This window comes from Schistocerca piceifrons, chromosome 3, assembly GCF_021461385.2.
Source record: "Schistocerca piceifrons isolate TAMUIC-IGC-003096 chromosome 3, iqSchPice1.1, whole genome shotgun sequence".
NCBI classification, from domain to species: Eukaryota; Metazoa; Arthropoda; class Insecta; order Orthoptera; family Acrididae; genus Schistocerca; species Schistocerca piceifrons.
In genome coordinates, this window is record NC_060140.1 from 470,807,933 (window position 1) to 470,832,504 (window position 24,572).

A 24,572-nucleotide genomic window follows, 5' to 3' on the forward strand; every position below is an offset into this window, starting at 1 on the left:
AATGATTATGATCGTAACATCCCGTCCTCCAAATCTCATTCTAACCTTTCACGGACCGTACAAGCTGTGTTTCTTATGAAATCATGGATTCAGTCAGAATTATCGCATTGCACACTTGAAGTTTTGCATTTTTAGGGAGTAATTTTTGGTTGTAAATCTCTTTTCAGTGGCGTACAGAGTGATAGCTTTCGTAATCGCACTCCGATGGCTTCTGTTCCCCTCCATTACTCCTAGGTTTGATGATTTTTTCAACGCAGCAGAAACACCACTTACGGTCTGAGAAGGTAATGAAGGCATTTGGAAAATAGCGTGATTGCGATGAAAATATTCACTAGCACAACATCAGCAACATTTAAATTAAAAAGTAAATACACATGTAGAAACAATTCAGATAAATGTGGAAATAGGTGATTCATATTTCGCGGGCATATTCCAAGATCAGGCCGATGAAAATTCATAAAACGATGAGACATAATTAAGTCCAATTGGCTTAAAAAATACATACACAGTTTGAAGGCAACAGTATCACAGAGGTAAAATAAATACGCTTAAAGTTTTATGACAACAGATTGAGCGAAGCAAATAAGAAGAAGATGTTCTGAAGTAGATGCACATTGGGCGAAAGATAAAGCAGATGTACAGTAGTTGCTTATATGTAAATGATCGTTAGTGTATCGCTAACGAAGGAAAATAAGCCAGGGATGAATAGTACACGAAACGCCAATTAAAGACAAGTACAAAACCCAATTTACGTAATCTGCTATAATTGAATATAAATACAGGTAACTGCGAAACTGTAGTTATTTCCAGAAATAGTTTTCGAGCCATTTGAGGCTCATTTTCAGATGAAGGATGCAGACGTTGTAGTAATGGGACTTCTAAAAATGAGCTTGAAAAGACTAGAAAAGTAGTGGAAATAAGATATGTTTCTTTAGGGACTGATGCAGCTACCTGTGTTTATGTTCAGTTAATCCACAATGTTCAGTTAATCCACAGTCACATGTTCTACAAGATACATAACCGGTATGCTCGATCTGCTAGAAGTATCGAGACGTTGGTCTGTTTTCGAGTCCAAATATCCGAAGCTTGTACATTCTTACTTATGTAATTGTCTGTTCAATAGTCATTAAAAAATGGTTCAGATGGCTATGAGCACTATGGGACTTAACATCTGACGTCAGCAGTCCCCTAGAACTTAAAACTACTTAACCTAACTAACCTAAGGACATCACACACATCCATGCCCAAGACAGGATTCGAACCTGCGACCGGAGCGGTCGCGCGGTTCCAGACTAAAGCGCCTAGAACCGCTCGGCCCAACCGGCCGGCTAATAGTCACTACCTTCGGATATTACGCGCTTAGGAAATCCCCTCGCGTTTTTAAAGTCCGTGCGGAGTGCCACTGATGTGGTTTACAGGCCGTGGAAGGTTTTGTTGAGCTCCCTCGCGTTCTTGCTCCGTACCCTCTTCCGGAAGGACTGTGAAGCGGTGCAGGCCGGTTCGCCACCCTCCGTGTGGGAACGGAGAACGCGAGCCGGCATGTGGTTGCCATATGGGGCGCGCAGTTTTTGGCCGAACGAGCCACATGCTGCGCTGCGCTGTGGCGCACCCATACACAAATACGTACACGTACGGCCATTGAAAAGCCCAGCGTGCAGTCGAGCAAGTATGCATTCTTTGTGAGCAGGCGCAAATACGTCGCTCCCTTGTGTCTTCTGTCGGCAGCGAGAGACTGTTCTGCTCAGGTATTCTCGCACTGCGTCACAACGGACGTAGGTGCCTAAAACAAAGAAACCACTCTAGTGCGGCCGACGGAAGTAGGGCAGAATTGCAAATGGAGCGCAAACCGAAGGCTTTTGTCTTCGGGGCACGAGTGCATTTTGAAAGATACATATTTAGGTAGCTATCACGTCAGAGGTCACAAAGCAACACTGTTGAGTGATTGAAATTCTGTTCAACAACTACAGTATGAATTGAAGCGTCAGCAGCGTCCAGTTTGCTTTTTCATTTAAGCCAGCTTACGGTTACCTATGCCCGTCCGTCTTCAGATGTCTGCATTCACATCTGTTCCATTATTTACCGGCATGCCGTCTCTGCTGTGCGTTATATCAAATATTTTTCTGCTTAGTGCCACATTAATTGATGAGAATAAATAAAACTTATTAGTAAGGCAATTATCTGCTGTACATTTAAGTTACATAGTATCACGTCATATTTGTGCGAATTGAAAACAAAAAAGATTGAAAAGGCCGCCGGCCGGGGTGGCCGAGCGTTTCTAGGCGCTACTGTCTGGAACCGCACGTCCGCTACGGTCGCTGGTTCGAATCCTGCCTCGGGCATGGATGTGTGTGATGTCCTTAGGTTAGTTAGGTTTAAGTAGTTCTAAGTTCTAGGGGACTGGTGACCTCAGATTTTAAGTCCCATAGTGCTCAGAGCCATTTGAACGATTTGAAAAGGCCGTTATCTGTTATACGTACAGGATTAGAAATGTATTAGAAATGAGCTTAAGATGTTCTTAATAACAGAAAAAAATCGACACATGTAAGCAGAAAATCGAGGAACATATATACAGAAAGCAACTAGAAAAATATCATAAAAAATTTCCAGTATATGTACTCGTTTATCTCCAAACGCTTAAGGTACGTGGATCGGCCCAGGAAACGAAGTATCTAAGAAGATGAAGCCGGAACAGATTCCTCGAAGCCAATCCATGAATGTTGACGACGGTGATGGTGGTGGCAGCGATGATGATGATGATGATGATGATGATGTAGTAAGGAAGGTGAATAGTCGACTTGGCCAGAGTATTTACTCCATCGTTTTCCTTTATTTCGCTGTGCGCTTTCAGCCAAAACATGATGGTAGTCTTATTTAGGCGGGAAAGCTTCTGAACTGCTTCTATAATGCGGCATACTAGACAGTATTTGGCGTTGTTGATATCGAAGCATTTTAACAGCTTGAGCGCTGAGCGTGAATCTGATAAGATAATGATTATTTCTTCTTGAACTTTAATCATGGAAGGCGAATGGACAACTTCGGTTTATTGAGAGAATTTTAGGAAAGTGGGGTTCAACTGTAAGGGAGACCGCATATAGGACACTATTGCGACCCATTGTTGAGTACTGTTCGAGCTTTTGGGATCCGCCCTAGGTCGGATTAAAGGAAGACACCGAAGCATTTCAGAGGCTAGAGTTGGTACCGGTACGTTGGAACAACACGCTGCTGTTACGAAGACGCTTCGGGAACTCCAATGGGAATCACTGGATTGTAGGACGTTCTTGTCGAGGACCCTACTGAGAAAAATTAGGGAACTGGCGTTTGAGGCTGACTGCAGAACGACTGTAGTACCACAAATGAACATTTCTCATAAGGACCGCGAAGATAAGACTAGAGAGGTTCGGGCTCGTACGTAGGCATATACACATTACACAGTCGTCTTTCCCTCGCTCTTCTCCCTCGAGATGATTGGTTGTTTGTGCTGTCCTCATCATTTCATCATCATTCATTAAAGTGGCGAGATTGAACTGAGCAGAGGTTGGGAATTTGAACGGGCGCTGATAACCGCGCAGTCGAGCGCCTCACAGACCAAACCATCATCATCATCATCATCATCACTTTTCCCTCTCTCTATTTGCGAATTGAACTGAAAAGGAAATGATTAGTAGTGGTGCAGGGTACCCTCTGCCACGCACCATACGGTGTGTTGCATAGGTTTACTGCTTTTTCTTTTCTGCTCTTCCCTTTTGCTGTAATGAAAACTCACACTAGGGCTAAATATATCTCAGAAGTAGTACGCACACGCATGTCTGAGTAACTCTACATTTCAGAGGGAAAGTCTTTGCTGCGTGGAAATGTGTAATAAGGGTAATATGTGATGCTAACTCGCGTACCTCTTGTAGGAGAATCTCTCAACAGTTGCGTGTACTGACAACAGCCTCGCAGTACATCTCCTGGTATGTGAAGTTTGTTGTCAAAAAATCAATCCGTATTCGAGAACAACAGTAACAGTCATAATACAAGGAGCAGAAACAGAGTACGCCACCCATCTCTTAGCCTCAGTGTGGCTCAGAAAGGAGTGAGGTATTCAGCCATATAAATCTTTAACCACTTACCAAATGATTTGACTATCGTAAGAATTCCCTTTCAGCACAAACTGAAATCGTATCTGCTTCACAATGACTGTACTGAAGGAAAGGCAACTAAAGACAGTCATTCAAGTAAATGGTCCGCAGGTTGCCAAATTTGTTTACTGCGATAGTGTGGGATAATGTTAAACTGACTCGTTCCATATCATAGCGAGAGACCTCACCAGTGACACATAGATGATATAGATAACTAATTAATTAGCAGTTCATCTCACCATTGTTCCTCAGATATATTCTTCAAGATTCGGGTTCTTAGATTTCGTTGGTTCGTCCAAGTGGTGTGCCATCTCCACTTGAAAGTAACTTGTCCACCACTGATTCTGTGTCACGCACGAACACACACACACACACACACACACACACACACACACACACGAGCGCGATCGATCACAGTCATCCCATTCTTTAAATTTCATTCATACCCTTTCGTAATCTAACTCCGATGGCCTCTTTTTTTCCCTCCGTTACTCATAGTGTGCATGATTTTTTCACGTACTCGTGCAGCGGAGGCACCGCTTTTGCGGCCGATGTAAGTAATGACGAAATCTGTAAAAGGAAATGATTGTGAGGAAGTTATTAAATAGAAGGCAACAGCAATACCTTAAGAAGCAAATAAACGTTTAGAACAAAGTTACAGATAATGTAGGAAATAGTGATTTATATTTCAAGGGAATATTTAAAAAAATCAGGATGATAAACAATCCACAATACTATGCACAAAAGTAGGTGAACCTGAAATAATCCGAAGTAACATGGTCACATTGCCACTTACAATAGCCAAGGAGTAATCAGCGAATTGCTCGCGGAAATATAACCGATTGAGGCAGCTAGAGAGGATTTTATTCAGTAGTATCGGTGAGAGGTAATACATTCGAAGCTTTACATTGTTGTTACCTTTCCGATATCCTAAGCAGGTAATGCAGCGCCTCGTTTCTTGATTGTGTTGAAAATTGACCGTTGATGTAAAGTATTTTAATTCTACAAACAAATTCCAAAGCTTGCATACGATTGTACATATCAACAATTTTATTCTTTGTTTGCTCTTTTATTTACTTTTTCATCCAGAGACTTTCCAAGCGATAGAGTAAAAATTTATCTATACTTTCCGTTCTACAATGTATTTACTACTTTTTAATCCCCTTCCTTTTCAGTGCACTTGATCCAGCGATCAACAAGCTTACGTACTCGAGCCAAGCAAAGGTTTTGATTTGTCGCGAAGCAACTTCTGCACCGTTGTCAGCCGTGAAGATGAGGAAAATGGACGATCCCGCTAAGCATCTTCGAGCGCTCCAAACAAATGAAAGTCGGAAGGAGCAGGGTCTGGGTTGTAGGGAGGGCGTCTCAGCATCTCAGAAACCAAATTTCTTGATGGTTTCAATCCCAATTTGTTGATGCTTCCAACGGTTCGGTGAGTCGTATGCTGGCTGGCGTTGTCGTGAAACAGCAACACTTTCTTTAACAACAAGCCTCGTCGTTCGCTATGAATTGTTTTCCAACATTTCACTGTAAGACTCTTTGTTGATGGTTATTCCATTTCTCATATACGCATCCAACACGGTGTCATTTATGTCCGAAAAAATTGTTAGCATAACCTTTCCCGCCGATGGCAGAGACTTTAATCTTTTTTTGTCTTTGGTGATCTGGGGTATTTCCACTACATGCTCTCGCATTTTGATTGTGGCTCATGGTGAACCCATGTGTCATCACTACTGACAAACCTGGTCAGAAATGAGTCGCTTTCCTTGTGAAAATGATCGAGTAAATGTTAGCAGGTGTCGACTCAACACGTTTGACCTCATGTTATTCAGCAAGCTGTTTTGGTACTGCATGCGCAGTAGCTTCATAGAAGCGAAGTTCGTCGTGGAGCATTTGGTGGGTTGAGCCATAGAAGAGGCTAGCTACCGATGATAACTCACCTATGATGGTAACTCACCTATCAGCCAAAACCGTCTGTCATGTTTGATAAATCTTCTGTGCTGCGTTGGACGTTGGCGGGCATCCTGCTTCCTCTCCTCGTGTGACACTCGTCCAACTACTTTCAAAAAAACTCGATTCCCAAATAAACACTTTAACGTGACGCAGCACTCTCCCTTCATTGTCCTGAAAGTCTACGATGACTTCTAGCCAATTTCATCCCCTCTCTGCCGATCCATCGTGGATACGGAACAGCGTCCGGTCAGACATTTATCAAAGAAAAATCACCAAACAGCCGTATTCTGAGTTATTTTATTTACACGACTACTTTCGACTTCTCATTAATGCTATCTTCCTGCCCCTATGACTCCATGTATAGAGAAACAGGTACGTGAATGCATGCATAACCGGACAACTTCCTTGGACTGATGGTGTGCTCAGTTTTTGACAAGTCTTCGAACTACACACGCCTCAAAAGATTCACAGAATCCAAATATTGACGGTTCCGGTTATCGATGCATCGATGTATCTGATTCTATATGCATGGACTGCATAAGGGCCTGAAGATGGAATTAATGAGATGCCTAAACTTTTGATAACATATGGCTGTTTGATGATTTTTTTTTCTTTGCTAAAATGCTTTTACCCCATGCCACCAAGGAATTCGAACCTGTTCGTTGTTTCTCCTTTGTGCAAACTACTATCTGTTACTGACTGAATGCAACGGAAGTGGTCGGAACAGAACACACGGTGGTACCAAGTGCAAGCGTCCATGTGCAGAACGCAGTGTGAACTTTGAAGACGGAAGTGATGATAATTTTTCTCTCTTTCCTCGTAGAATACTGTAACGAAATCTTATGAATGAGGAAGTACAGTCGATACCATTTATAGCGACATCGTTTTTAACGACGTATTGACTATAACAGTGAAATCTGACGGTCCCATCTAAATCCTATGTAAACGCTATATTTTTTAAAAAACGTGGCTTACTACGACATCGTTTATTGCGACTTACTGTATAAAACAACGTTTTTTTGTTACATATTCGGAAAAATATATTGGGTATAACGTCCAATGTTTATTTCTGTTTGTTATGTATTTGGGGATTACTGACAACACTTAGACACTTATTTTCAGGCGCCTGTTTTCTGTAGATTTTTGGTTTCAAATCGGTACCGTATGTGTGTTAAACAGTCAATGGAAGCATCGTCTTAAAGTATATAATACCGACGAGGAGTCTCACATAATACGGCGATTAGAGGATGAGAGAGCGAATGACAGCATCGCGAAGAATAGAGTGTCTCGCACTCAAAGGTTTCGATAATTTGGAGGGACACAGAGAATACAGCGTCTTTTAGAACACATTCTTAAAAAACTAAGCGGGCGAGATCAAATGGCTCTGAGCACTATGGGACTAAACAACTGAGGTCATCAGTCCCCTAGAACTTAGAACTACTTAAACCTAACTAACCTAAGGACATCACACACATCCATGCCCGATGCAGGATTCGAACCTGCGACCGGAGCGGTCGCGCGGTTCCAGACTGTAGCGCCTAGAACCGCTCGGCCACTCCGGCCGGGCGGGCGAGATCATCCGAGCCCAGAAATATTGAAGAAGCTTTGCTTACATGGCCTAAGCGGAAAAGATCAAATGATGTGCCCATCAGTTGGACCTATTTTTCAAGCGAAAGCCAGTTAATTTACGCCTCTTGTGGAAAATCCGAACTTCAGTTGTTCTCCGTCGTAGATACAACATTCCAGAGTTTGCCTTGATGTTATCGGCGGCCAAATTTGAGGCGAAGCTGCCGGTGTATGGCGTAACAGACGGGTGGCTATCAAAGAAGTGGTATGTTTCCTGTTTTCTCTTTCGTCATGTCTATTAAAGGCTGGATGGAACTAATTATGTGTGTGTGAGAGAGACGAATTGTAAGTTCCTATGGGACCAGATTGCTGAGGTCATCGGTCCCTAGGCTTACACACTACTTAATCTAACTTAAACTTACGCGAAGGACAACACATCCATGCCCGAGTGAGGACTCGAACCTCCGACGGGGGGAGCCAAGCGAACCGTGGCAACGCGCATCAGACTGCGCAGCGGTCTGTTTTCTGTGAAGGTTACAAGCCAGGTGATACATTCAACGCAGATGAAACTGTCCTGTTTTACAACACTCATTGTCAATCATTGTCCAAGACAGTGTTTGCTGTTATTGAATAATTTACATTGTTGCTACTTCTTTCTTCACGTAGTAAAGGTTTTTTACATTTTTTCTGGCATGTTATTTCTGCACGTACTGCTGCGTAAATATAAGAAAAAATCGCCGGCAGCCCTTAACCACGGTATTATACACTACTGGCCATTGAAATTGCTACACAACGAAGATGACGTGTTACAGACGTGAAATTTAACCGACAGGAAGAAGATGCTGTGATACGCAAATGATTAGCTTTTCAGAGCATTCACACAAGGCTGGCGCCGGTGACGACACCTACATCGTTCTGACGTGAGGAAAATTTCCAACCGATTTCTCATACACAAACAGCAGTTGACCGGCGTTGCCTGGTGAAACGTTGTTGTGATAGCTCTGTAAGGAGGAGAAATGCGTACCATCACGTTTCCGAGTTTGATGGAGGTCGGATTGTAGCCTATCGCGATTGCGGTTTGTCGTATCGCGACATTGCTGCTCGCGTTGGTCGAGATCCAATGACTGTTAGCAGAATATGGAATCGGTGGGTTCAGGACGGTAATATGGAACGCCGTGCTGGATCCCAACGGCATCGTATCACTAGCAGTCGAGATGACAGGCATCTTATCCGCATGGTCGTAACGGATCGTGCAGCCACGTCTCGATTCCTGAGTCAACAGATAGGGACGTTTGCAAGAGAACAACCATCTGCACGAACAGTTCAACGACGTTTGCACCAGCATGGACTATCAGCTCGGAGACCCTTGACGCTGCATCACAGACAGGAGCGCCTGCGATGGTGTACTCAACGACGAACCTGGGTGCACGAATGGCAAAACTTCATTTTTTCGGATGAATCCAGGTTCTGTTTACAGCATCATGATGGTCGCATCCGTGTTTGGCGACATCGTGGTGAACGCACATTGGAAGCGTGTATCCGTTATCGCCATACTGGCGTATCACCCGGCGTGATGGTATTGGGTGCCATTGGTTACACGTCTCGGTCACCTCTTGTTCGCACTGACGTCACTTTGAACAGTGGACGTTACATTTCAGATGTGTTACGACCCGTGGCTCTACTCTTCATTCTATTCCTACGAAACCCTACATTTCAGCAGGATAATGCACGACCGCATGTTGCGGGTCCTGTACGGACCTTTCTGGATACAGAAAATCTTTGACTGCTGCCCTGGTCCGCACAATCTCCAGATCTCTCACCAATTGAAAACGTCTGGTCAATGGTGGCCGAGCAACTGGCTCATCACAGTTCGCCAGTCACTACTCTTGATGAACTGTGGTATCGTGTTGAAGCTGCATGAGCAGCTGTACCTGTACAAGCCATACAAGCTCTGTTTGACTCAATGCCGAGGCGTATCAAGGCCGTTATTACGGCCAGAGGTGGTTGTTCTGGGTACTGATTTCTCAGGATCTATGCACCCAAATTGCGTGAAAATGTAAATCACATGTCAGTTCTAGTGTAATATATTTGTCCTATGAATATCCGTTTATCATCTGCATTCCTTCTTGGTGTAGCAATTTTAATGGCCAGTAGTGTAAGTACTGTAGCTGTACTGTATTTTTGCTACTGTCTGTCGCTTTAATTCTATGGCAGCCTAAATTTACAGATGTGCTGTTTCTACAAAAAACAAAACAGATACCGATTAGTGCGCCTGTAGTTGATAACGACCGTAAACCGTCGGTCCCTTCGATATCGTTGTAACCGCTTTCGACTGTACAATGGTTCCGCGAAGAGCTACCCGAGGATGCAGTTATTATGTGGGGTGGGAGCGGCCACCGTGATAAGAGGGTGGCGTTTTTCGTGCCCAGCGGGTACTCCAGGCCGAGGCCGTGGCTTTGGCTGGCTCGGCCGTCTGCCGCAGGGGGCGCTTAACGGACGCGATACGGGGAGGCGAGCCATCAGCGGCCGTGGGCTGCCGCTTTCATTAGGCGCTAACAAGGGGCCGTGGGCGACGCCGACGCCGAGCCGACGATTCACTGCTCTGGAGGCTGGAGAGGCCGCACGCGCCGCGTCGTCAAGGACCTGCCCCTAGGCAGCCTGCTTTCCTTCCTCCACAGTTTCACGCTTCAGAGCGCCGTGACACGAGGCCACACGTTAGCGCGTCCACGTCTGGAATTCGGTGATGGTATACGTATAATGGTCGCAAACGCCCCTAGATGATGACTGTGTAACGGAACGCTATGTATACACGCAGTTGTTTCGAGACACCTGCTGTTTCCCTTTCTTCACTTTCTTCTTCTTCTTCTTCTTGTTATTGTTACCTTCTTTTCAAATGGAGCAGTGGACATTACACTGAGGTGGCAAAAGTCGTGGGATAGCAGTAGTATCGCGTACACAATTATAAAAGGGCAGTGCATTAGCGAAGCTGTCATTCGTACTCAGGTGATTCATGTGATAAGGTGTACGACGTGATAATGGGCGTACGACAGGAATTAACAGTCTTTGAACGCGGAATGGTAGTTGGAGCTAGAAGCTTGGGGCATTCAATTTCGGAAATCGTTAGTGTGTCCAATATTTCAAGATCCACACTAATAAAGAGTGTGCCGAGAATACCAAATTTCAGGCATTACCTCTCACCACGGACAACACATTGGCCGACGGCCTTCATTTATGGACCGAGAGCAGTGGTGTTTGTGTGGAGTTGTCTGTGCTAACAGACAAGCAACACTGCATGAAATAACCACAGAAATCAATGTGGGACGTACGATGGACGTGTCCGTTAGGACAGTGGAGCGAAATTTGGCGTTAATAGGCTATGGCAGCAGAAGACCAACACGAATGCCTTTGCTAAGAGCACACCTCTTGTAGCGCCTCTGCTGGCTCGTGACCACATTGGTTGGAACGTAGCCGACTGGAAAACCGTGACCTGGTCAGACGACTCCCGATTTCAGCTGGTAAGAGCTGATGGTATGGTTCAAGTGTGGGCAGACCCCACGAAGGCATGAACCCGAATTGTCAACACGGCACTTAGCAAGCTGGTGGTGGCTCCATAATGGTGTGCTCTGTACTTACTTGGATAATTGACTGCAAATGGTTATGCTCGGCTACTTGGATATCATTTACAGCCATTCATGCACTTCCTGTACCCAAACAATAATGGAATTTTTCTGGATGACAATGCGCCATGTCATCGGGTCACAGTTGTTCGCAGTTGGTTTGAAGTACAATGTGTACAATTCGAGCGAATGTTTTGGCCACCCAGATGAAAAGACACGAATCCTACTGAAAATCTGTGGAACATAATCGAGAAGTGAGTTCGTGCACAAAACCCTACACCGCCAACACTTTCACAATTATGGACGTCTACAGGGGCAGCATTCTTCACGCAATATTCTTGCAGTTGACTTCCAACGACTTGTTGAGTACATGCTACGTCGAGTTGCTGTACTACGCCGGGCAAAAGGAGATCCGACACGATATTGGGAGATATCCCATGACTTTTGTCACCTCAGTACATAATCCACAGCGGCTGCATTTCTCCGTCATTGGTTTCCGCCCTGTATTTGGTCTGCCTACACAACTTCTTCCTGAATGGTGTAGCATATTTGAGTTTAACGTAGTACTTCCAAAGCTCATTTTTTATTTTATTTATGATAAAAAAGACTGATGCCAATACGAATAACCTTACTTTGTCTTTCACACGCGTGTCGTCTATGACACCTCAAACTGTAATTGATTTTTTTGATGAAATGGTTATTTTAGGAACTGATAATATTCGAATAAAACATTCCATATAGCATGTGTGCAGTTTTTATTGGTTACAGAGATACAGCTGTTAGAAAGGAACCCAAACAAATACTCACAGAAGATTTTAAGAAAGGCAAATGGTTGAGTTCAAAGTTTACTTTTGTAAATTATGCGCCTGACTAAATGATGTCTTTTGCTTCATCCATACTCAGTTAATTTGTACGTTGAGATGAAGTATGACTTCTGGGCACTGCATCAGCCTCACTCAGCTTAGTGGCAACATAAGTAAACACTCTTGGATCTGATACCCTGCGGTTAGGAAATAGGCTATCCTATTCTCTATTAGTAGCAGTAGCAGCGTTTCCATCGCAAAAAGACTCGCCAAAAGCCTATAGCTACTGGATTAACAACGTACAGAAATGAAAACTTATCACTGTAACCAGCTTCATCACTGCAACCAATAAAAATTGGACACATGTTGCATGGAATGTTTTATTCCAATAAATACCATCAGCATCTATATAAATAAAAACGTAAATGTTTGTTTGTTCAAAATCATGTATCTACGGAAGTTCGTGACCGTTTGCTTTGAAATCTTGACACGTTGAATCCTAATATGGACGTGTTTTGGGTACCCATTTCTGTGTATATATATATATATATATATATATATATATACCTGTTTGCTAACATCGTTTCTTTGCATAGTAATCAGAATAATACAGGCTCTGCAACATCATATTTCTCTGCCGATCGCGGGCAAGCGACTTTCAAGTACAAAGTCTCACCTTAACAAGAATATACATCATGGATGTACGAGTACAGGTCGTAGAAGCATGGCTGACGACCTATGTAAGTTTGGATGTGGACGTGAGTCGTGCACGGATAGCTAAATTGTTGGGCGACCGGCTGCGATAAGCCGGAAATCCGGGTTCGAGGCTCGGCCCGGCACAAATTTTCATTGCCGTCATTCCATTTTACAGCTGATGGTTGTCCTTATTCGCAATTGCAAATACGTTTAATGTAAATAGCTGGTATATCCACCTTTGGCATGGATGACAGCGGCGACGCGTCGTGGTATGGAACCATTGGGGCTATGGGTAGGTCCCTGGAGGGAGTTGGCACCACATTTGCTCTCGAAAGTGATGTATTTCCCATAAATTCTGGGGAGGGGGGGAGGCGATGAGCTTTGATGCCACATTCATTCACATCGCTGATGTATTCGATCAGATTCAGATCTGGCGAGTTAGCGGGCCAATACATCAATTGGAACTCGCCACCGTGTTCCTCGAACCACTACATCACATTCCTGGCCTTGTGACAAGCCGCATTATCTTGTTTAAGAATACCATTACCGTCGGAAATTTGATCGCCATGAAGGGGTGTACGATACTCCGTGGCTGTCATGGGACCTTGCACGAACTCACTGGGCCCGTGGAGACCCACATAATGGAGCAGCAGCCAGCTTGTGTGTGTCCCGCAGTACAGGTTTCAAGAAAGTGCTCGCCTAGAAGACGGGGGATTCAGGCCTTCCAACGGCATGATGGAGGAGGTATCGGGGTTCGTCAGACCATGCAACGGTCTCCCACTGCGCCATCGTCCAGTGCCGATGATCACGTACCAATTCAGTCGTAGTTGCCGATGTCCTGGTGTTAGCATTGGCACATGCATGGGCCGTCGTCTGCGGAGACGCAGCGTTTGGAGGTTTTGGTGCACTGTGCGTTCAGACACGCCTGTATTATGCACAGCATTAAAATCTGATGTTAGTTCCGCCACAATTTCGACATGTGATGTTTTACCAGCCTGCGCAGCCTATGACGTCCGACAGCTGTAACGAGGGGTGGCCGCCCAATCCCGCTACGTCTTGACGTGGTTTCACCTTGGTTTCGCCACGTGCTGAAGACACTCACCACAGCACTCCCCAAACACTCGAAAAAGAGTGCAGTTTCCGAAATGTTCGTGCCGAACCTCCGGGTCGCCACCATATGCCCTCGGTCAAACTCAGATAGATCGCGCGCCTTCCCCATTCTACACATAGGCGTCACACCCGCTGATAGTACATGGAGTCTTTCCTCCCAGGGTGACGTTGCTATCACCTTTAGCGGTTTATATCAATAGTAGGTGGGTAGTCATAATGTTCTGGCCGATCAGTGTAAATTCGCACGCACACGACACAACTCGACAGTGCACGCGCTACACTACACTGCTAGAGAAACTGAAGTTGGGCCACTACAGAGTGTGCTTTCGATCGTGGAATGTTCTCGTTCTCATACGAACCTTATAGTACATTCAGCACCTAATGATCCCATTTGAAATGCAGAAGTTTCGTACGACCCCCTCCACCCCCTCATGGATGCATCCTGTTGCTGTGCGCTCCGTAATTGGTGGTAAGCTGAGAAAACAGCCACACCCCCTTTCAAACTCCCACCCGAGCCTTAAACGTGTTACGGGTGTTATCTTCGTACTGAAGACCGCAGGAGCAATGTGGGCAGCGTCAGAGAAATCACGAGAGCTGAATTCTCCCTCCCTCCCTCCCTCCCTCTCACCCTGTCTTTCTTTCTCTCCTCACATATACAGGAATCATGTGGATTGCTTTCTTCGCCGCAGCGCTTTGCAATTTTTTGTGTTACGTCATTATGTTGCTACCGCCCCAGTGGTTAATAGGTCCGCAGTAAATGTGTGATGCGTTTCGCTTTCACGGCGCGACATTAAGCCGGAAAGAAATGCTGGCGCCCCTCGGCGCGGCGGCCGCCTCGCGCTGCAGCTGAAAGGGGAGTCCCGGGCGTCGCCGATGTCGGTTGCGCACGCGCCTACGTGATGCCGCATATTAACGCGCCGGCTCGCGCTCTCCTTTCGCCGGCGGGCGACAGAAATTAATTTGTAACTCTTGGCAACGGGGAGCACTCTGTCCTCGCCCTCCTCTTCCTTGGCGAAGGCAGTGGGGAAAAAGTGCGCCTCGTCGTCGTTGTTGGGGAACTCCTCGTGGGCCGCACCGCGTGTTGCGGCGCGTCCAGCACTCCCCGTCTCCGAGCACCAATTATTCTAATTAAATGATTTTTTTCACTGGTCTAGTGCCCTCACCGAGGTCCTGCGGTGTTGGCGCGGCCAGCTAGAGTAATTAAAATTGAAAGGACTGCGGAGCGTGGCGATTTTCTCAGCTTCCCACCAATTACGGCGCACCCACGAGGAGCGGGGTTGCGTCCTCGAGAGGGGTGCATAAAAGTGCTACACTTGAAACGGGGCCATTAGATGCAGAATGTACCGTAATGATCGTCTGACAGCGACAATATCCTACTCGTAAGCAGCAAGTTCAAGCATGTGCACGAGTCGAGACGGTTGAAAATTCGTGCTCCATTGAGCAGCCTGTTCACTTGGTGCTAAATCCCGGACGAAGCTTCTGTCCCTTTTTTTTAAATTCACTCAATAAGTCTCTCCAAAAACGTGAATCAGCTCCATCTAGATAAAAATTTTGAACATAATATAAAGAAACGAGGGAATAATCCACTTCCGATCGTAGCTGCTGCTGATCTGCCGTGGAAAGGAAACTTCGCGAAGAGCAAATAGTACAAGGACCTCACAACTGCACTGCAATACAGTTTATCGCCCCCTGTCTGCTGGACCACGGGAACCGTTACTTACAATTAGAGGAGACGCTCAGGCATCTGTTATGGCAAATTCCAGCATGTTCTCTCGCCTATGCAGGGACACACGCTCTCTCCCCCCCCCCCCCCTTTCTCCCCTCCGCCTCTCCCTTCATACACACAAGGGCGCGCGTGCGCAAATACCTGCCGATTACCCCCTCCCTTTGCCTTTCTGAGTTCCTTTCGGAGTTGCGTATGGCGTTCGCACTAGTTCGAGGTGATATTGTCCACGCAGTTCTCTCCCATCGGCAGTAACGAGCGTCCAGGTCTTCTGTCAGTGGCTGAATTTCCTATTTATGGCCTAAATAGGGCTTTTTGGTTCTGTTTTATTAATAAAGTCCCTTGATTACTTTACAGTAGGTCTTTATTGATATGATTTTCATCGAACTTTTCTCAGGTAAATCATATCAGACTACAATGACGGGGAAAATAATTACGGCTCCAAGAAGTCGCACACAAACGAAAGTTGGAAGGCGTATTTCTACATCGGAAAGATGATGTCTATTCAAATTTCGTGCCAGTCGTATAAGAGTGGCGCTAGTAGCGCCACTATGAGGATGAAAAACAGGTTTGCTTCAAATACACGCCGTAATGGTTGTGAGCTTTAGTTACCTTTGAGATTGGACGTGGTGAGTTGATGTTAGTCAAGGATGCCATAAAGGTGGCAATGGCGCCATTATCAACAACTCACTGAGTTTGAACGAGGTCGTGTAATTGGGCTGCGAGAAGCTGGATGTTCCTTCTGCGATATTGCAGAAAGACTTGGCTGGAATGTAGTCACTGCATATGAATCCTGGCAGCCATGGTCACGAGAATGTACGATGGCAAGAAGACCGGGCTTTGTATAGCCACGTGGCACTGCCAAGAGAGTCAAGGCCATGTTCGCCGTATGGTTCTTGCGCATCGTTCTGCATCTGCAGCAGCGATTTGGGCAGCAAGTGGCACCACAATGAGACGAAAGTCTATTACAAATTGATCACCTCAAGGAGAGCTCCGAACCAGTCCCCACTAGCGTTCACTGACCCTATACCACCGCCATTTGCGACTTCAGTGGTGTCAACCGAGAGGTCATTGGAGCCCGAAGTGTAGGTCTGTTGCGTTTTTTGGTGAAAGCTCGTTCTGCCTTTTTGGCAGTCATGGTAGTGTGTTGGTTAGGAGGAGGCCTGTTGAAAGTCTGCAACCAATCTGTCTGCGTGCTAGACACACTGGACTCAAACCTGGAGTTATGGTGTGGGATGCCATTTCGTATGGCAGCAGGAGAACTATAGTGTTTATCCCACACATGTTGACTTCATATTTGTACGTCAGTTTGGTGATTCGACCTATTGTGCTGACATTCATGAACAGCATTCCAGAGGGTGTTTCCCAGTAGGATAACACTCGCATACATACCGCTGTTGTAACTCAACATGCTCTACAGAGCTTATAAGTGTTGCCTTGGCTTGGTAGATCACAAGATCTGTCTCCAGTCGAGCACATATGGGATATCATCAAATGGTTCAAATGGCTTTGAGCACTATGGGACTTAACATCCATGGTCATCAGTCCCCTAGAACTTAGTTAGGTTTAAGTAGTTCTAGGGGACTGATGACCACAGATGTTAAGTCCCATAGTGCTCAGAGCCATTTGAACCATTTTCAACCCAGCCTTCCCCACGCTGGAAACAGGAACAGCAGGAAATATTTTTTCATATTGCTACTTCCGACTCGACGTTAACTAAAATAAATATAGATTAATGTGTATCACTTCGGATAAAAACTGGTGGTGAAAGGGAAAGGGTTAACATCAACGTAGATGACAATAAAAACCTGAAGAGATGACAATGTTCATTTGGGAATCAAATTAGGAATCCGTACTCTATACCGACTATCAAATAATTATTCACGAATGTGGAGCAAGTGCCTTATGTTTTGTGTCTCGTGCTACATCGGCACCTAAACCTTTCATAAAGAATGCGAGGAAAGAAGTTCAAATGAAATTGTAGTAAGTTGTCAATCGCCACAAGTTGTGTGGAGTATACTGTTGGGCTCCAAGAACGAAAGATATTAGACAGTTTGAAACACCAGAAGCGACGTTCTTCAGATCCGTGAAACGTTGCAGCAGTGGAGATAAAACAGGGACATCTAGATACCAGCTGAATTAGGTTGAAATTCTGTAATAGAGAAAGTTGTATGCAACAAAAATACTTGCTAGGACCATAATCTGTGTAAAATACACACAAACACACACACACACACACACACGAGTACCCACTATTTCCCTTAGAAAGTCTAAGACTTTGTAGGGAAGGGATTTATAGATTAGCAAAGCTGTGACATCGTGTCTGGTGTTTGCATTCTGCAGGTTCATTGATAGCAGGAGACTGCGAAGACTAATAGCTACAGGAAGACGAACGGCTCAAATTACCCAGTAATGCTTCCCATCGTCCCTTTCTCCTCGAGCCGATCGATTTCGCGGCTGTGTCCCATTCATTACCTTTAAATGTTCTGGGGAACTCTTCCACGACGAACAAGGCCGAAGTGAAATTTGCAGTAGTCGGAAACTCGCCTCTGCTCTCAGTACTACCTTCCGTGACATTTATATGTTGGAAGACAGTACTTGTTTCGCAAAGACTATTTGTTTCTGCTTTCCCTTCATGGTCACTGTCGTCATTTGGATGATTTCTGTAGTTCTGAGATATGTCTTTTTTTCATATAAAGAAGGTTAGGGATGGAAAAACTTCAAAATAATGTGCAGCGAGAAAAATTACCGCCATGTACAGTAGAATAAACTGCAAAATAAAATTTGTTTAAAAACGAACATCAGTGAAAACTCGGAAGAGATCGCGCGATAGACGAAAGAAAAATGGGGAAGATGGGGAGAGTTCGTAAACAGTATTTTATAATGCGTCGCGGGTGTCGTTTTTCTGCAGGAGTGGTTTTCACATAACTATTAAGCAAGTTGATGTATCGTGATTGTTACTACTGTACGACGCGTACGGCAAATTGTGAACATTTCATATTAAGCGAACAATAACTGTCTCCTCTTAATTGTAAAGAGAAATCAAATAATTCGACTTTCTGAATGTCCTGGCGACACTTGGATATCTTGTAACTGCGCAAAATCTTTGTATTATCGAAGTGCCTTTGGAACAGGTTTCCTTTTCTTAAGAGTGTAACCAGCCTGTGTACCGTGATTAAGGTTACAAACACCACCCGTCAGAGTAATGATGTAATTACCAATAACCATCGTCCCTTCCCTGTTCTAGGAGAAACCGTAGCTTATTCGTTATTAGCAAAACAGAAGGAAGGAAGATTAGGGTGTGACGTCCTGTGAATATCGAGGTCATTAGAGGCAGCACAAGCTCGGATAGGGAAAGGATGGCAAAGCGAATCGGCCGTGACCTTTTCAAAGCAACCATTCTGGCATTTGCCATAAGCTGTTTAGGAAAAGCAAGGAAACCCTCAATATAGAAGGCCGGACGGGGACTTGAACCCTGCTTCTCTCGATGCGAATCTATTGCGCCAACTGTCTCGGTAAGACAACAGTTCATTTATGCCTTTTTGGGGCGATAAAATAAGCTGTGGCCAGAAGTGGGATTAGGGAAACCACGAAAGAGCTATATCAAGCTGTACGGATGGAAAATGGAAAAATACTCATTCGAAACAGGAAGTCAGTGTGTTACCTGTTGTCCCTCCTGGACAGTTTCTGTGGCAACACCGAAGTTGACGATTAATCAGTGTGGAACGTGGTGATTTACATTTGAAACTGTTGGCGCTCTGTTACGTCACGAATTATGAGTAAAAGATTAGGTGCGCTGTTCTGTACTTACTTTTCCCCGTGGTTACCATATATATAGGTGTACCTAGATTTACTTAGCTGTATGTTCGTACCCTGACATTTGTGAAAATTGTAACACTTGGAAAGGAATGCTTGAAAGTAAACAAACTACGACTGTGTGTAGAGAAGTGTACCACAAATAAGTGATTAAGGTTACAAACACTTGTCATACTCACAGGCTCATCGACAATCTGTTTTGTGACTGGAAATGTCGCTATGAACGCCAAACTGTGATGAAGACACATCAGACGAAGTGAAAACTTGAAATTTAGTGCCAGTATGCCTCGTAGACGTGGAAAGGTACAACATAGGCAAGAGAGTGATTTGGAATGGACCATGTTATCGGTCTCTGACAAGTGGTTTCGATAGGATACGATGTTTCGTGTCGTTCAAAGTGTGAAAATGTAGTGTTTTCGGCGTGTCCCACTTGAATCAGTCGTGGCACCCTAGAAGCTGTCGAGGTGATCTCATTTTGGCAGCATGCGTCCGTGAACAGCAATATGACAATCAAAAACGCTAATGGTTTGCGTGACCGTTGGATGCGATGCGGTCGTGACACCCAACGCATTGTACATGGTGGCAGCCAGTCAAGGAATATTTTAGGGAATTGGTTGAAAAAAATTATTTCAAAGGCCCAGTCAAAATCTTTACAAGTTTACTCGTAGAGCAACTTATACACTCTGCCTACGTGAAACAAGTTGCCTGTCTTTCAAAACCGAGGCAGTTCTGTCCAGTTAAGGCTTCTTACAAGAGACGCCGTGAGACCTCTGCTGAAACTGCTAGCGAATTCACTCCATTAGTTTTAGCCAATAGCGTACGTGGGATACAGGTCACGTGTGTGGACGCTGGAGTGTTCTGCGGTGGGGAACACAGTTGCCTCTCTCTCTTGTAATCCAGACTTCGAGCAGAACAGAAGTCTTTTCGGAAGGCAGAGCCTCTGGCTCCGTTTTTCACGACCGGCCACCAACATAAATTAACATGAACCGCTTCACCTTCCAATTTCAATTAACTGTTCGACCTCCTAGACTGGCCTAAACCTGGTTACTTCCGACCGTAGGCGCTCCCCTTGGATGCCATACACTGAAATATATCCTCTTTATTGTACCTAATTTCTTGTTTAGTCATTTAACGGCAGCCCTGGATGCCCACTCTCAAGTTCTGACCTCTCGACCTCCTGCACACTGTCGTCACGAGGCATATGTAACAAGTTTCTCCCCCCTTCCCTGTCCGTATACAAATGGTTCAAATGGCTTTGAACACTATGGGACTTAACTTCTGAGGTCATCAGTCCCCTGGAACTTAAAACTACTTAAAACTAACTAACCTAAGGACATCACACACATCCATGCCCGAGGCAGGATTCGAACCTGCGACCGTAGCGGTCGCGCGGTTCCAGACTGTAGCGCCTAGAACCACTCGGCCACTCCGGCCGGCTGACCGTATACAGTACAGCATGGATGGGGTATGACCTGCAGGTAGCTCAGAACGGACATTAGGGGCCGAGTTACTGTCCTTCCCTTGATATCTTCTCATATCAAATTTTAGCGGGACACTGCCCAACCATGTGTAAAGAGGACTGTGCAAACCTGCTTCGAAAAACGACGGATGTCACTACTTTCCTGGCTTGGTGTGACATATTGCTCACCGAATCTGTCTGGGGAGTGACTGTTCGGAAAAATTACTCCAGCCAGCATTGTTGACGATTTCATTTCTCACATACAAAGACATCCAGGTCAATTCCATCAGGTATAAAGGCTCTGATTTAAAGTGCATGGATTCTAAGTCAGAGATCACACAAAGTTCTGTAATTCTAATTATTTGTGTATTGTCACAAGTCTAATCTGCTGTACAAAATCGTCTCGGAAACTATATCTGTCTTTCTGCTTTAATTTTCACAAATATTAGTGTAAATGTTAGTGACAGTTGTAAACGAGTTGACTACATTTTACTAATAGTGTTACGTGGCGGAGCAAAGGCAGTTTCCAGATTTAAAACGTCTTGAATTTCTTAAACATCCCTCTCTCTCTCTCTCTCTCTCTCTCTCACTCATACACACACACACACACACACACACACACACACACACACACACACACACACCTTTGAAACTCTGTTCAACCACAGTACTGGAGAAGTGTGTGATATTTTAGTATATGGAGTGTCTTTTGTCTTTTTGTTTGCAGTTGCTCGATACTTTGCTTTATGTTTGTAACTATCAGATTCGGAAAATATCTCTTTTTTACTTGTCAATAGCTATGCTTGCTTGCTTGATGGGGTCTATGAGAATATGTTAAAATACAGTCTTTCTTTATCACTTACCTGACTGAGACAAGTTTGTCAACAACTTTGATTCTGCGTCACTGACACTCGCTTTCCGTGAGATTTATGCTAACTGGAGAAAATTCGGCTCTTACAATTGCGTTAATGTGGAAGTTTCCGAATTTTTATATACAATGTTACAGAAAAGAATCAGAACAAAATGAAGACATACGAGTATATCGCACAGTATGTAATAAGAAGTGACTGAGTTATATAATGCGAATATAATTAATTTTGGAGATGATCCAGATTACGGAGGAACCGAATACTACACCAGCCAATTAAAGTTATAGCATCATGGCAGCTAAACCCATTTTTCAGACTGTCATCTGCTTAAAGTATAGCGTTCAGTGCTGTCTCAAAGAATGGAAATTCATTACCGGGCGTCTATTGTTTCCTTATCTTCAGCCTCCATCTCCTCACGTAATTGGATCGTTATCCAGCTCCATTGGGAAACCGAATATGCATTCACAGTGAAGTAAGAAGATATCAACGTCTGAACAGAACAGCGAATTTTTGCCGTTGAGGCGGAAAAGTGTGAGCGCTGCCACAAATCTCGGATTATCTGCTTGACATGTTCTGAAATGGCTGCACAAGCTGCCACAACCATCTCCACAGCAGCAGTAGCACAACGAACACTACCACTACCGCCGCAGGGTTAGAGGGTGTCTCAAAATAGGCTATAAATAAGCTGTAAGTGCAATCACTTAATTAACTGGAAGAAATTGTATTCCCTGAACATTTAACGTGGAAAGTACAGTGAAACAATGAAGATGCGCTGAATTTTGATGGCTAAAAGGCTGCAGCGTTATTTCTATATTTTATTTTATTTTTACTGGCTAGCAGTCTCTAAGTAGAAATTCGTCAGTGGAACAGGAGGAGTTGTCCAGGAGAAGCGATTTTAAATTAAAAACTTGTTTTGCTATCTATCAGACATTTTATGTTGTCGGGCAAATGATCAAAAAATTTTATTGTTATATATTGTACTCCTTCTTAGCCACTGACAGCTTTAACAACGGGTAATAAAGGTAATTTTTCCCTTTAGTGTTGTAGGGCTAAACATCACTGTTCTTCTCAAATTGTGATGCATTATTTATGACGAATCTCGTTAGCGAAAATATGTATTGTGACGGCACAGTTAAAATGCTTTCCTCCTTGAAGAGGTAGCTAAATGACGTCCGTGGGTGAGCACCCCATGTTGTTCATACTGCTCGCTTTTCTACAGTTAATACTTTTTTTCTAAGTGGTGAGTTACATGTGTGAGAAGCTCAGCACTATCTTTCTTTCAGCTCAAGATTTTATCAAAATGTACACCCAAAAATTTGGATCATTCTACTCCACTTACTGACTCCTGCTCATGTGCTTCATCAATTGAAGGTTTGAATCTATTTGTTGTACGGAACTGAATATTGTGTTTTTTTAAAGGACAGTTTGGATAACGTTTTAGGAAAGCATCTTTCAAATATTGACACAAATTTACTATGGAATATGTTGACCTTGACGTTAGCATCTCTTTGTAAATATATCTCATCCCATATCACCCATTTTAGCTTAATCTTAGAACACTGCATCCTGTTCTCATTAGTAAGCGTTACTGCTTTGTATGAACCTGTCATTGGGTTGTAAGATGCCATACTGTTTAATTCCATTAATTGTACATCATGATCAGATAGCAGTTGGGTACACATTGTTTCATCCTGAGCACTGTCTATAAAAATGTTACCAGTCAGTGTCCTACTATTTGCTGCACTCGAGTTGGAAAACTGACTGCTAAAATTACATTGAAACACCCAAATAATTATTCTAATTCATTTTTTCTGTCCATATCTTTTAAGAAATCTTTACTAAAATCTCCACAAACTATTGTTTCTGCTTGTCTGACTGGTAGCTCAATAATACATCTAGATCTCTGATACATAGCTGAAAGTTTTTTAGAGATGTGTAGACTGTTGCAATTACTAGAGAAGTTATATGCAGTAATAAATCACGATCGCATGCTTTTAGATTCTAATAAACATAAGAATTGTATGCTTCATTATTTTTCACTTTGTGTCAAACTTTTACGTATGTTAACACTCCTCCTTTTCCCACGTTAACTCTACATGAAAATGGTGCAAGTCTATGTACACCCTGTAGAAGGGATTATAAAGCCCAGGAGCACTTTCAATTATTTATTGCACAACAACCAAACGTTGTACAGATATCATACATTTGTCATTTTGAAGAGAAACCCTGAAAGTTGTTGTTGCTTTTTTTTTTTAATGTATACCGCCACAGCGTGGCTTGGTAATTTGCCGATAATCAAAGCTAGCCGCAAACATGGCAAGTTCAGGTGCGGAGCGAGCTTTCCGTGTGTTGGAGGTCGACAAAAACAAGTGTGCTTGCTACAGGTGTTCAACGGATGTTTAGAATCAAGTACGGTAAGAAGCCAACAACAAGGGCGGCCATTTACCACTGGCACAATAAATTCGTTACGACGGGTTGCTTGTGCGCGGCAAAGAGAAGCGGACCTCCCATTGTGAGTGAAGTGGACTGGAGCGCATAAGAGAGACATTCATAAGGTGCGTCGTGCATCCCGTGAACTCGAAATGGCTCCAGTGACAGTGTGGAAAATCCTGCGACAGAAGCTGTCTATGAAACCATTCAAATTTGAGCTAGTGCAGAAGTTCAATGACGACGACAAAGACAAGCGTTTTGAGTTTTGTTCGCAGTTGCAACACTTGAATGAGGATGGGGATGGTATTGTTGATCGCTTAATTTTTAGCGACGAAGCCACTTTTCACAGTAATGGGAAAGTGAACAGGCATAATTGCCGAATCTGGTGTACAAAGCATCCACACGAATG

General features: G+C 44.2%; 2 protein-coding genes across 2 annotated transcripts in view; both read left to right on the top strand.

Annotated features, from left to right (window-relative positions):
• LOC124788083 (cyclin-dependent kinase 14) overlaps nt 1-24,572 on the top strand; it is a 709,064-nt gene that overhangs the window by 331,646 nt on the left and 352,846 nt on the right. The window lies entirely within an intron of this gene.
• The window catches only part of LOC124788746 (histone H2A.Z-specific chaperone CHZ1-like), a 101,979-nt gene continuing 80,084 nt past the window's right edge, over nt 2,678-24,572 (top strand). Inside the window, exon 1 of the mRNA XM_047256028.1 lies at nt 2,678-2,782. Within this exon, the coding sequence (XP_047111984.1) occupies nt 2,678-2,782 (105 nt within the window). The remainder of the gene's footprint in view (nt 2,783-24,572) is intronic.